Genomic DNA, 12,350 nt, shown 5'->3' with positions numbered 1-12,350 from the left:
AATTATTTTTTTTATCCCAAGCTTGGATTGTTAGATATCATTATGCTTGGTCTTCAACTGTGCCCTGTGCAGGATGGGTACCTAAGACTCTTGATTATCATTGCTTTAGCTTTTGTGGTTCATAGGGGGATGGGGATCTTTTGGGGAGCAAAAAAAAAAAAAAAGCCAATTTCTTTTTTTTGGTAGCAAAAAAATAAAAAAAGAAACAATGGGAGCTAGAGTGGTCGCTTCAATGGAGCTGTTTTCTTCTCTTATTATTCAGTTCATCAGGAAGTGACGGGGCATGTTGTGGATTTTTAATTCACGAACTTCACTTTGTGTTACTAACTTCTTAAGGACGGCCTGCCAGATTCTTTCGTTTTCCCAATTAGCTTTTGTCTACGGACATATTTTACTATCATTTTCCAAAGCTTTCTTAGGTGCATTAATTTTGGCACTATTTGGAGTGCACTGAATTTTTTTAAAAGTTATGCTTTGCTCCTTGCGGGTTTTTATTCATATACTCTTTCCTTTGATCTGAGTTGTTCAACACCCAGTGTTTGCTAGTTTTTTTGTTTATTTGTTTGATGTATTGGATCAAACCAGTCGGTATTTACCACCCTGGTTTTCTTCCATCTAATATTTTGAGTGGCGTCCTGAGATTGTAATATATCTATTTCTCACAGATCCGTTGTTTCTTTTTTGCCCCCGTTGTTTTCATTCTTCTACAGTTGTTATGGTGCGCAAGGAAAAGAGCTCCTGGTCTCGTCGAGTGGCAGTCAGCAGAAAATGGCATGGGAAGGTAAGGTGGTGCATAGAGAACCCTCAGCTGTCTTGACGTGGAGGATGAGGTGGTAGAAGTTACAAGAGTTACGGTGGTTGACTGCAAAATAATGGAGAGACTCCGAGCCCAGTCCTGAGCTCCATCACGTAGAAGCAAACTGTCAAAACCTTGCATGTAGGGACTACTAGCTTGACATCTAAAGCAGTCAAGGACCGTTCTGTTTTAAAGTCCTCTCATTTGGAATTAAATAATATGACAGAAGAACCGCACATTGAATGCATAAATTTATGTTGAAATAAAATAAGAATGAAAGGAATTACCACTATTGTGTTAGAGAACTTCTGGTTAAATCTCTCGATAACAACAATTGTGGTATTTGGAGGCCAACGACTAGCTGACGTGCCCGGAAAAGAGATATTTTAAAGATATCATGGATTTGATGAGAAATTTCCAAGTTCTTTACATAGTGATTACCCAAGACAAGTGAAGCCACAGGTCCCCATCTTCCTCAGACTCTTTCAAAATCTACTTGCCTATAGAAGCCGAAGGTATCTCCTCTGACTCCGGTTTGATTCTTTTGATAAACCATAACCCGCTCAAAAAGCGCCCGGTAGTTGTGGAACCCTTCTCACAAATCCCTATTCACCGGAGCACTGCAACTCTTTTAATGACGTCACAAAACACCATTTCTACAATGACCTGGTCTAAAGTTTATAATTTGGGACAACTTTTTGTTTCCAAATAGTTTAAAAAATGGTACTTTGTTTAGAATCGGCCAAATATGAGCTGATCCGTCGTAAATAAATTTGAGTCCAGACTAAATGAATTTGAATCATAAACAGATCAATTCATTTAATCTATTTAATATTTAGATCATATTTAAATTTTAGATATCTTATATATTTAATCTATTTAATATTCACATCGAATTGAGTCAGATAATCTATTTAACTCATTTAATTTATTTAAAATTTATTTAATCTATTTCTGACCCATTTAATTTGACTTGTTTAACCCGTTTAAGACCTATTTAACATGTTTAAAACCTACCTAATCTGTATTTGACCTATTTAATCTAATTTATTTAATCTATTTAACCCATTTAATCTATTTAATCTAATTTGATCTATTTAATAAATGAGTTAAATGGATCAGATTACCTGTTTAATAAACAGATTGGGTTCATATTTGAATTTTTGATCCGTTTAATAAACATGTTGGATTTGGATTGATAATTTTTTGACTCGACTTGCATTGATTCGATCTATATATGATCTGACTTGATCCAATTGCCACCCCTAACTTTGTTGGATAAAAAAAAAACTTGTATGGTGGGACCACTGACAAAAGTTAAATACTTCTATTTTTCTTTCTTTCAAATAAATTTAAACAAATACTACTGTTATTAGAATTATCATGAAAATAAATTTTGACTTTTAAAATTATTAGAATTAATGATCAACTAAACAGAAATTCTAATAAAATTAGAATTTGACAATGAATTTCAAAAATGTGATACCACCAAAGTAGCAATAATGGCTGTTTCATTTACTTGCATTTTCGGTGGTAGCACAATTCAACTACCAAATTGATGATATAGAGTAAGGATCATCAAAAAGTCTCTTGTCCCATCTCTCTCCGGTTCCAATTTAACCATTGCAGGATCTTGTTCTTCTAAAAATAGTTGCTACAAAATTTTTTTATAAATGTAATCAGAGCCAATGATAGACCTCCTCTACCTCCTGAAGCAGTAAAACAACCAACAAATCCAAACTCGATCGTTCAAACAGGCAGCCCGCATTTCTAGCTACATGTGTGTGTAGATAGAGAGATAGAGAGAGAGAGAGAGTAAGCTACACTTGAATGTAGCTAAGTGCGAATCTGATTGCCACTGTTGCTCTTAGATTGGTACAGATTTTGAAGCATCTAAATGGTTGTTAATTACTATTCTGATAAACAAAAAAGAAAAAAAAGAATAATGAATGGAACATCATAGAATGCGCACCTCATGCTTGCGATGCATACCATCTACTCTCACTCTCTCATTCTCATCTCTTCTTAGGATAAACATTGACCTCCAAGTGGTAAACACTTAATTTGTAGGGATGAACACAAATATTATAGAATAAACAGAAAAAGATTTGGTCACTTGCTGGGGGTAAATACAAAGTATTCGGAAATAAATAGTAATCTGATGCAAGTAAACACTGGCTCACCAGAAATAAAAATTAAGGTATCTATGATAAATACTAATCTTCAGATGATAAACAAGAAGAAGACATGCCTTGAAAGAAAGGGCTTGGGATTAGACAAAGAGGGAGAGAAGGAGACGTGTGTTGAATGATGGGTATGGACGTAGATGGCATGTCACTTCCCATCCCAGTGTTGTACCAGAGAGAGGAGGAAAAGACCACTGGTGGTGTTTCATCCTATTAATGCTTTGTCACGTTTTGTGGTTTGGTATGCCACGGTGGAAGGCTGCTCTTGACATGATCTTTTCCAGGTTGCGCACCAATGGGAACGACGGTAGAAGTGACAGCTTGGTTACATTCGGAGTAGTCAAATGAACCTCTCTATATATACATACACAGAGATAGGTATATATTTGTATGTACATATTTATATCTAAGTCCTCTTGACAAACATAATAAAATTTAAAATAATTTTTTATATAATATATATAATATAAAAAGATATATCATCTTATTAGTTAGATTATACACCCATAATTTTTCGATGCATATTTAATATTTATAATTTTATTTTTTATTTAAAATTTTAAATTATAAAAATATCTCTCTTTTTTTGAAAAAATTATGACATTCCGTAACCATATTATGGTATTCTGCAGATAAATTATGACTTTCTGCATATAAAAAATTATAATTTACTTCTAAAATGTTATAAAGAAGAGAGTGATATTTTCATCATTTAAAAAATTTATAAATTTTCAATGACAAAAATATCCTTCTTTTTTTATGACTTTTAGAATAAAAATTACGATATTTTATGTGCAGGAAGTGATAATTTGACAGTAAGATATCATAATATGACCATAAGATGTCATAATTTTTCAGAAGATGAGAGATATTTTCATCATTCAAAATTCTAAACAAAAATATAGAATTATAGACATTAAATACGTATTGAAATACGATTGCTACATGTTCTAATCAGATTGGTGATATATTTTCTCTACACCATATACAGTGTACAAAGAAATTCTTTAAGGTTGCATTTGGTAGCTGGCAAGCTATTCAGATTGCTAGCAATTTAAAAGAGTCCAATCAGATTACCACATTTGGTATGCTTTTTAAGTCGGTAATCTATATTAGCAGGTAATTCAGATTACTTCCTATGAGGTAATCTGGATTACCAAGGAGAAGGATGACTATCCAGATTATCTCCCATGAGATAATTTTGTAATAAATTTTTTTGACGAAACTATCCTCCTCTCCCCCCCTCTTCCAGTGCAGTGCCACCCGTGCCTGCCCCTCCAACTCGTGCCTCCCCCCGCAATCCCCCCAACTCCTCCTCCGATGGCCCTTGCTGCCTCCTACTCCGCCTTCGTGGCCCTTGTCGAAAGCAACACGACAAGCGGCCAGGGGCTGTGGCTAGGGCAGTGCGGGCGGCCGGGGGGCAGGAGGCGGTGGCTAGGGCAGCACGAGTGGCCGGGGGCCGGGGAGGCATGACAGTGCAACGGGCGACCTGGGGAGCCGAGGTGCAGTGGCCAGGGCAGCATGGCCGGCTGAGGGGCTGGGGAGGGGTGGCAGCACGACAGGTGGCCGAGGGGCTGGGGTGCGGTAGTCAGGGCAGCATGGGTGGCTGGGGGATCGGGGGGTCGGAGAGGGGTGGCGGCATGACGGGCGGTCAGGGGGTCGGGGTGCGGTGGCCACGGCAGCACTAGGGTGCGGTGTCGGAGGCATGACGAGCGGAGGGGGTGGGCAGGGGAGGGGGGTCGGGGCGTGACGTGTGGGAGAAGAAGAAGAGGAAAAAAAATAAAAAAATAATTTAATAATAATAATAAATATTAAAAAATAATAATTTTTTTCTACATAATAATTTTTATTATTAAAAAAATAAATAAATAGTTTAAAAATATTAAATTAATAATTTGATTAAAGATATTTTGAAAATTTGATGTTACATTGTTAGTATTTTGATTATCATATTAAATATATCAATCAATATTTTTAAATTTTTTTTTATAATATTATCTATATATATTAAATATAATAATTAATATTATTAATAAATTATTTAAATTATAAATAATTTAAATTATTACTGTCTGATAATATATCAAACGCAACTTAAAAGTTATCAACGGAGAGCTGTGGTGCCACTGCCTCGCCTTCTACCGCGAAGGGAGATCCACTTTTGGTTTCATTAATGAATCCTGATCAACCCACCTCCGTGGGAACCCTTGGCCATCCTCCGACAACTGAAGTAACACAAACTCTGTCAAATTCAACTTTTGTGGCTCGTAAGGAAGGAAAAGAGCGACATGGGTACGTAGCAAGATGGGAACTTGACTTGCCTCGTACAAATTTTCCTCTCCCCGCGACGCTTATCATCCTTGACTTCTTCGGGGGCAGTGGACGGTGTTGATATTTACAGATAAAATGAAAGAAAAGGGTAGCAGCGTCATCCTCATAATGATCGACAACACAGACCAGCAATGAAGACAACAACAACAAATGCGGCTTGCAATTAATGCTCATTATAATACTTTTGACATTACCTATTTCAAAACTAAAAGATAGTCTATTAAATATTGATTAGGCAACTTGCATGCCCATGGGATCAGGGAATGGCGAGAAGAATTGCTCTTAATTTGATCAATAATATTCCCTTAGTGAGGAATAAACAAAAAAAATTCCTGGTTCCGTGCTAAATTATTTCAGCCTACTCCATTGAAAAGTTGTATTTTCTATTAGATATGGCCTAAAATTGTTATACTTCTTAGGCTGGCATTTTCCAGGCTCCATGAGCAAGAAGTCACATCTGATCCTTGAATCTAATCAGCATCAGCTACAAATCCATTGTCGTTGTTATAATCATAAATGAAGTTAACGAATTAACTTCGATCTCTAATGCCCTTGTCGACACCTTACCCTACTTTGAAGATGACAAAATTATGAAATATTTATATCACTACTACTTAAAAGACTCAAATTTACTACTTAAAAGTACTTACATAGTCGTTACATAGTTATACATATAGCTCCAGATGATAATGTTAAGATTTACATGTTAACATACATCACACTATAACCAAGCAGTACTGAATTTATTTAAATACTTGTAGAGTAGTTTTCATGATTTCAGCCGCAATAACCAGGTTCATCCTCTCGGTCGGGTGGAAGGCATCCCAGAAGACATACTTGTTGGCGTCTTGGCATGTGAATAGACTCCTTCTATTGCACAAGTAACCCATCTCAAATATTCCTGTTGCGCAACAACCAGAGTTTGCGTCCTCAAATCCTGCACACCATGGAACGAAACACATTCAGCATTTGATGGCTGATCTAGTTACATTTATAGTGCTTGTGCTCCTTATCTTAGCTTCACTTTAATCCAGTTCCTTGGTAGCATTTGTTTCTTCTTTTGATTGAAGTGAAAAATATTTGTTAGAATTCCTTTCAGAAAAGAAAATATTTATTGGAAGGTGAAGATACTGGTTTTAGGCACTTGCATTGTGCCATGCATGTGCACATGTGGCATGTGCATTTATTGATTATTTCAAGCCCACGGATTGGTGAGCTACATTAATTGAATATAATAGCATGCGCGTAAGTTGTTAGATAGCAGTGGACCAATAAATTCTTACGTATGATTATTGAGCATGCAACTGTAGATGTATGTATATATATGATGCAAATAGTATTGAATATTGATTCCTGTAGTTACATTTTTCAAAATTTTTATGCCTACTTTAAAGCAACACACTTAAAAAAAAAAAAAGAAAAAAAAGAGAGAACTATTAACAAATTTGAAGTTTTTTCTAAAAACATTAATCAAATATGATATTATAGAGTGAGCAATTATAATTATATGAAACTTTTGAGCTCATCAGAAGGCTATCATCCAAAAATGTCTTTATATTAGTTTTCGAACATATCAAAAGTGACTCCTTAAACATTTTTAAAAAAAATCTTATGACGTTATATGTGACAGCTGACTTGTGAATTATCTATATATGATCATACACTTATTATTGTGGATGGACCACAGTGTGATGATGTGCGATGCCAATGTCAACACTCAACAGTGTAGGCATATGTGTGAAGAAATAAGTTTTTTTTTTTTTGAGTAAATGTTTTATGGATCATTAGCTGCTATGTGTTGCTGGAATTAATGGCTTCTTGAACTCACCGAATGTCAATGGCTTCTTGATTACATCGAGAAAAAGATAGTAGATATCGCCGTATATAATCGTCATACCAGACAATTCTCGGTTAAGCTTGCTGATCAAGCGCTTCAGCTTGCTGTTAAAATTCCAGGCCACTCTGTTGTACATTTCATTGCAAGCGTCCCTAGACGCCGGATTGGTGGCTCGTTCCAACGGTAAACACCCCATTGGAGGAATGCCAGTAAGGTCTAATTTGCGAGCACCTAATTTATAAAGATCCCTTATGAAACCTTCGGCAATGCCAACTAAAAAGTCCTGGTATTCGTCGACGGTATATTGCGTCCGCCGGCCACGGGGCACGGTGTAGTAGTTCTCAAGGAAGTCATTGGTCCCCAAGCTCATAATATACAGAGCCTCACTTATTGTCTCTTGGGCCTTTGCCTCCCCTTGGTAATCCTTTAACTGCTTCTGGTATTCTTTGAAGTTCTCCAATTCCCTCCATAGAGGTATGACAGACTGCAACAGAACGGACCAAGCTAACATTATATCAGAGGAAAAGGAGATCATATGAAAGCTAAGGACTTACGAAAACGTCAGCGGTGGCATTGTCATAGCCGCTGCCGGCGGAGGCGAAGCAGACACCGGAGGCGAAGTCCTTGATGCTGTACTTGGGGTCGAGGAAGGCCGGCACGGTCGAGGGGAGCCCAAAAGCTTCCGAGATGAAGTCGGTAGCGAGCCGCCCGTTGCAGAATCGACCCGTGGCCTGACCGCCGTTGAAGTCACGGCCGTAGGGCTCGAAGTTGCTCCTGGCGACGGTCGGTATGAAGTTGTTGTTCCCGGCGTCGACCGAGGAGTCCCCGAAGATGATGATCGCCGGAACTTTGGCAGCGGCGATCATAGTGGAATGCAGCAAGAGTTGGAGCAGGAGAAGCCAAGGGAAGCAGTTGGGTGACATCTTCTCTGACCGGGGCAAGTGATGTGGAGGGGAATGGAGTAATGAACGAATAAATAGGTGAGTTGGTGGGGACCGGACGGAAGCTAAGATGGAAGCAGGTAATGTGGAGAAATTATTGCAGTGGACCAAGTCCAAGCGGAGCAGGGCAAACCTCGTAGCATGTGCACGGTGGATGATGCGCAGGAAACTGGTGAAATACAAGGAGGTAATGTACGAGAGCCCAGAGCCAGTACCGTGGTTGGGTGGATCTGTGATAATACGGAATAGTTAAGAATTCATCTATTTTTTTAATATTTAAATTATTCTCCGATCTTCGGTTACAGTGACAGTCTATTGAGAAGCATGAAAGATTGAATCGCATCGTATATAATAAAATATTTTAAAAATTAAATTTGATAATCGAATGATTTATTTATCGATTTTATAAATTTTTTTATATTTTAATTTTTTTAAATTATTTTTATATCAAAATAATATGACTATCCGTATGTATCAAAAAAAAAATATAAAACTTATGTGGCGTGTTCTCCACCACCGGATTTGGCATGGTTCGTTGGACCTGGTGCAAGTAGTAATTTGGGAGTAATGAGGGGTGTTACAAAATTTTCGGTGCGGTCCTTGGCCGTTCTCGGTGCCCACGTGCCACGTGGTGGGTTAAAAGTTAAAACTTTTTTTAAGAAAAGGAACGTACGGTGGGCTAACAACGAGTGAAAGAATGAGCCATGCGGTTCCAGAAGACGTGGGAGTTTCCGAATACCTGCATGGATGGGTGACCGGCAACGCTACTGAAGGTGAAGGGAAGCAGAAACCCGTGGGGAAGCTTCCACCCAACAGAAAATGGAGGCCATTAAGTTACCATTTAATGGCTGTCTGCTGCTGGTTCCTTCCAAAGCGAACGTTGTTCGGTTCCAGTGAACTAGCTGCACCGTTTTAGCGGTTGGGTTCCATTTTCTTAGTTAATTTATAACCATGTCTCCTCCTTTGTAGGGCGCGGATACCGCAGCGTAAAATGCTGTGTAGCTGTAGATAGTCATTAGTAAAAGATTGATGGTAATCAAACAACATGGCTCACAAATGCGTGCCGTGTTATATACGGCATGTATTATCTGATGGCTATCTATCTTTTGATGATGGTTGTCCAAACATGTGCAGGTACAGCACTTACAATGTCGTTGACTGCAATTTTTGTACGTTTATCATGGAGCCTGGGCTCGAGGGCAAGCTATCCCGTTGTGTATCAAACATAATGAGGCTTCCAAGTTCTTTTATCCCTTAAATGTGTGTGTACAATAGGAAGTATCATTAGGATTTGCATAATGCACTAGGATAATAAATATTGTCCAGCACCAATTAAGTAAATAGAAATACACCTTAAATTTATAGCCTTTGTGATTATATATACTCTGACCTATTTTTTCTCTCTTTTTTTCATGTAGATCAGGATAAAGCTACACATGAATAACTTTATGGAGTTACACCCTTTTTTGAGTTGAACAATAAGAATTTCATATTGATGATCCAAGCTAATTGATATGATATACTATCTTTAAATTACTTATATATATATATATATATATATATATATATATATATATACTTTGGAGATCTCTAGTTTATATATCCAAAGTGTCAATTTTTCATATTATTTTATTTTGTTCAATTTTTGATCATTTGATATATGGATTATAAGCCTCTAAATTATATAATTTTTCGTATGTATGAAATTTAAAATAACCCATATCATTAATATAGGATTTTCATCATTACAAAAAAAAGATGCTTTAAAAAATTATACTGTATGTAACTTGAACCTGCATACATGATGAACTTGATAGGGGATAGGATCATGGTTGTTTAACTTCTCATCGGTAAAAGCATGTCAAATGACTTGCTGCATCATGACATAACAGCTTACTATGCTGACGGCCGGATAAAGAGGGTTCTTTTTTTTTTTTTTTCAAAAAAAGGCGTATGCCCTACGCTAATGGCAATCATCAGGGCATTAAGTTGTCTCTGTCCTCAACCCGTCCTTCCACCCTCTCCGGTCATAGTTCTCCTTCTCAATTGGACTGTTCAACTCTAACGCTATACGACATTGTGGGGATGGATATCTGAGTCTTAACAGATCAAGGTCCATGCCCTAGACTTGCAGTCATTTGGTGGATTATCATATATATCAAATTGGACCGGTTAGCAGCTCAATTCTGATCATCTCATTATCTTCGAATGGTGATGTCAGAAACCATTAGGGAGGAGGCGAATCACGTGGACTTGGTAAAATAGTGAACCACAACATCTGAGTCATTTGAACTTTGCATTGCATAGGCAGAAGTTGCATGCAGCACCAACGAGTTGCAGATTGGCCTTTATCTGAGGACAAATTAGCACGCATTTATTATTTGTTTTGTTATACTACTTATTCCTAGTAGTGCATGCAGTTTGTTTGAAAGGAGGCAGCATTCGTTTATGATTGCAATCTCAAAGGTCAGAATGGGAGGCATATGCTGTGTTGGGATATATCGATTGACCTCTGTACGCTGACTTATTCTCAGATCGATCCGACCGACGCCGACAATGATTGCCGATAATATCTGGCCAAAGGTATGCCAGTCAAATAGACGAATACTGATTTCCAATCGACCGAACGGCCGAACGACCGAACCCTTATCACCGACTCACTGTCGGGAGTGGCAGCCGACGTCCGACTTCTACAAGATACCAGATTAGCCAACGGTGTTCTCGAGTCATCACCCGACATCTCGGCAGCCGAATACCGACATATAGTCGGCCAATCCGTCCAAATGCCGTACAATCGCTATGGGCTGTTGTCCTACCAAGGACATGCGGTACGATCATCTTGGGGTATTATCCCGCCAAGGACATGGATTAATTTCAATGACTTGACAACCCACGAAGATTTGACAGCCCCCCGGTGATTTGACAACTCCCCAGTTGTCTGCACCATTAATGGCGGGACCATACCGCATTCTACTATAAAACGGGGTAAGACAACAGTTTTGGTAAGCTTTCGAAAAGCTTTCAAGCTCTCTCCCTCTCGTTGAGCCCCCGGATTTTTTTTTCCCACTGTTGCCTAGTCTCCTGTCTGACTTGAGCGTCGAAGGATCTTCGCCGGAGGCATCTCCGGTCAGTGAGAACTTTTTTTGCAGGTGCGTGACCCCGGCGATCAGACGACTAGGGGATTGACCGCAACAGATTTGGCACACCAGGTAGGGGCCGTTCGATGGAGGTAAGATAGCGAGCCCCATAGAGCTTGAAAAATCTCTCGAGATGACAAAAATCAGGGCTCAACGATCAAGAGCTACTAGATCAGCGAGGTACTCTTCCCATCGGAAAGAGGTCCCTCCTTTACTCTCCATAGCGGAACCCAGCTCTTCGCACCCGGTGGTGACCATGGAGGCGTAGATCGCGGTGATCGTATGGAAAATGACCGTTCTAACAGACGCGGTCAAAAACCTCCAACAGCAACCGACTCAGTTGCCGCAACCACCGACGGAACAACCGGCGGCGCACCTTATGCCATCCAGAAGCAGCCGCCGACGCCCACATCAACTTCCGTCTCCTCCTCAAAAGCAGCTGTCTCAGCACTCCCATTGAGAAGGGAGGAGGCGGCCACGGCACGACACCCATCGATCTCGACATCCCTCTCCTTCCCAGCTGGAGCGAGCGAGGAAGGAGAAGCGATCGCGGACATCGTCCGCCTCACTTTCAAATTCATCGGGAGGTTCGACCCCTGGGATTTCTCAACACCGACGGTTGGATGACTACGAACGTAAGTTTGAAAAAATCAACCTCGGCTTGTCTAGCTCCAAGCGGATGGTCAGAAGTCTTCAAACGATGTCGACTTTCGGACTACCCAACCTCTCTCCTGATTTATCCTCGACGAACCGATCCCTAGTCGGTTCAAGATGCCTCATGTGGAGCCTTACGACGGCTCCACCGACCCAGTTGACCATCTGGAGAGCTACAAGGCTCTCATGATAATTCAAGGGACAACCGATGCCCTCCTCTGCATCGGCTTCCCCGCCACACTTCGTAAAGCTGTCAGGACCTGGTACTCCGGCCTCCGCTCAGGATGTATCCACTCCTTCGAACAGCTCGAGCATTCTTTCGTGGCCCATTTTAGCATCAATCAGAAACCATCACGAATCTCGGACAGTCTTTTCTCCCTCAAGCAGGAAGACAATGAGACACTCCAACACTTTGTGGCCCAAGTCAACGCGGCCACACTTGAGATCCGAGACCTCAACGAAGACATG

General features: G+C 39.7%; 1 protein-coding gene across 1 annotated transcript; it reads right to left on the bottom strand.

Moving 5' to 3' along the window:
• Positions 1-5,997: 5,997 nt before the first annotated feature.
• LOC105050180 (GDSL esterase/lipase At2g42990) lies at positions 5,998-8,077 on the bottom strand. The gene is made up of 3 exons (XM_010930101.2): positions 7,705-8,077; positions 7,142-7,634; positions 5,998-6,250 (listed from the first exon to the last, which is right to left on the bottom strand). Exons 1-3 carry the CDS (start codon positions 8,071-8,073, stop codon positions 6,057-6,059), a joined length of 1,056 nt encoding a protein of 351 aa, XP_010928403.1. The 5' UTR covers positions 8,074-8,077; the 3' UTR covers positions 5,998-6,056.
• Between the last annotated feature and the right edge of the window lie 4,273 nt (positions 8,078-12,350).

The sequence above is a fragment of the Elaeis guineensis genome, chromosome 8 (assembly GCF_000442705.2).
Source record: "Elaeis guineensis isolate ETL-2024a chromosome 8, EG11, whole genome shotgun sequence".
NCBI classification, from domain to species: Eukaryota; Viridiplantae; Streptophyta; class Magnoliopsida; order Arecales; family Arecaceae; genus Elaeis; species Elaeis guineensis.
This window is presented reverse-complemented; position numbering and strand designations above follow the sequence as displayed.

Bases quoted from the DNA above. Each gene is read 5' to 3' on its own strand.
- LOC105050180 (XM_010930101.2), bottom strand. From the start codon at position 8,073: ATGTCACCCAACTGCTTCCCTTGGCTTCTCCTGCTCCAACTCTTGCTG. The intron at 7,635-7,704 runs GTAAGTCCTTAG...GTTCTGTTGCAG, and splicing joins ATGCCACCGCTGACGTTTTC to TCTGTCATACCTCTATGGAG. The intron at 6,251-7,141 runs GTGAGTTCAAGA...CATGGTGTGCAG, and splicing joins CAAGAAGCCATTGACATTCG to GATTTGAGGACGCAAACTCT.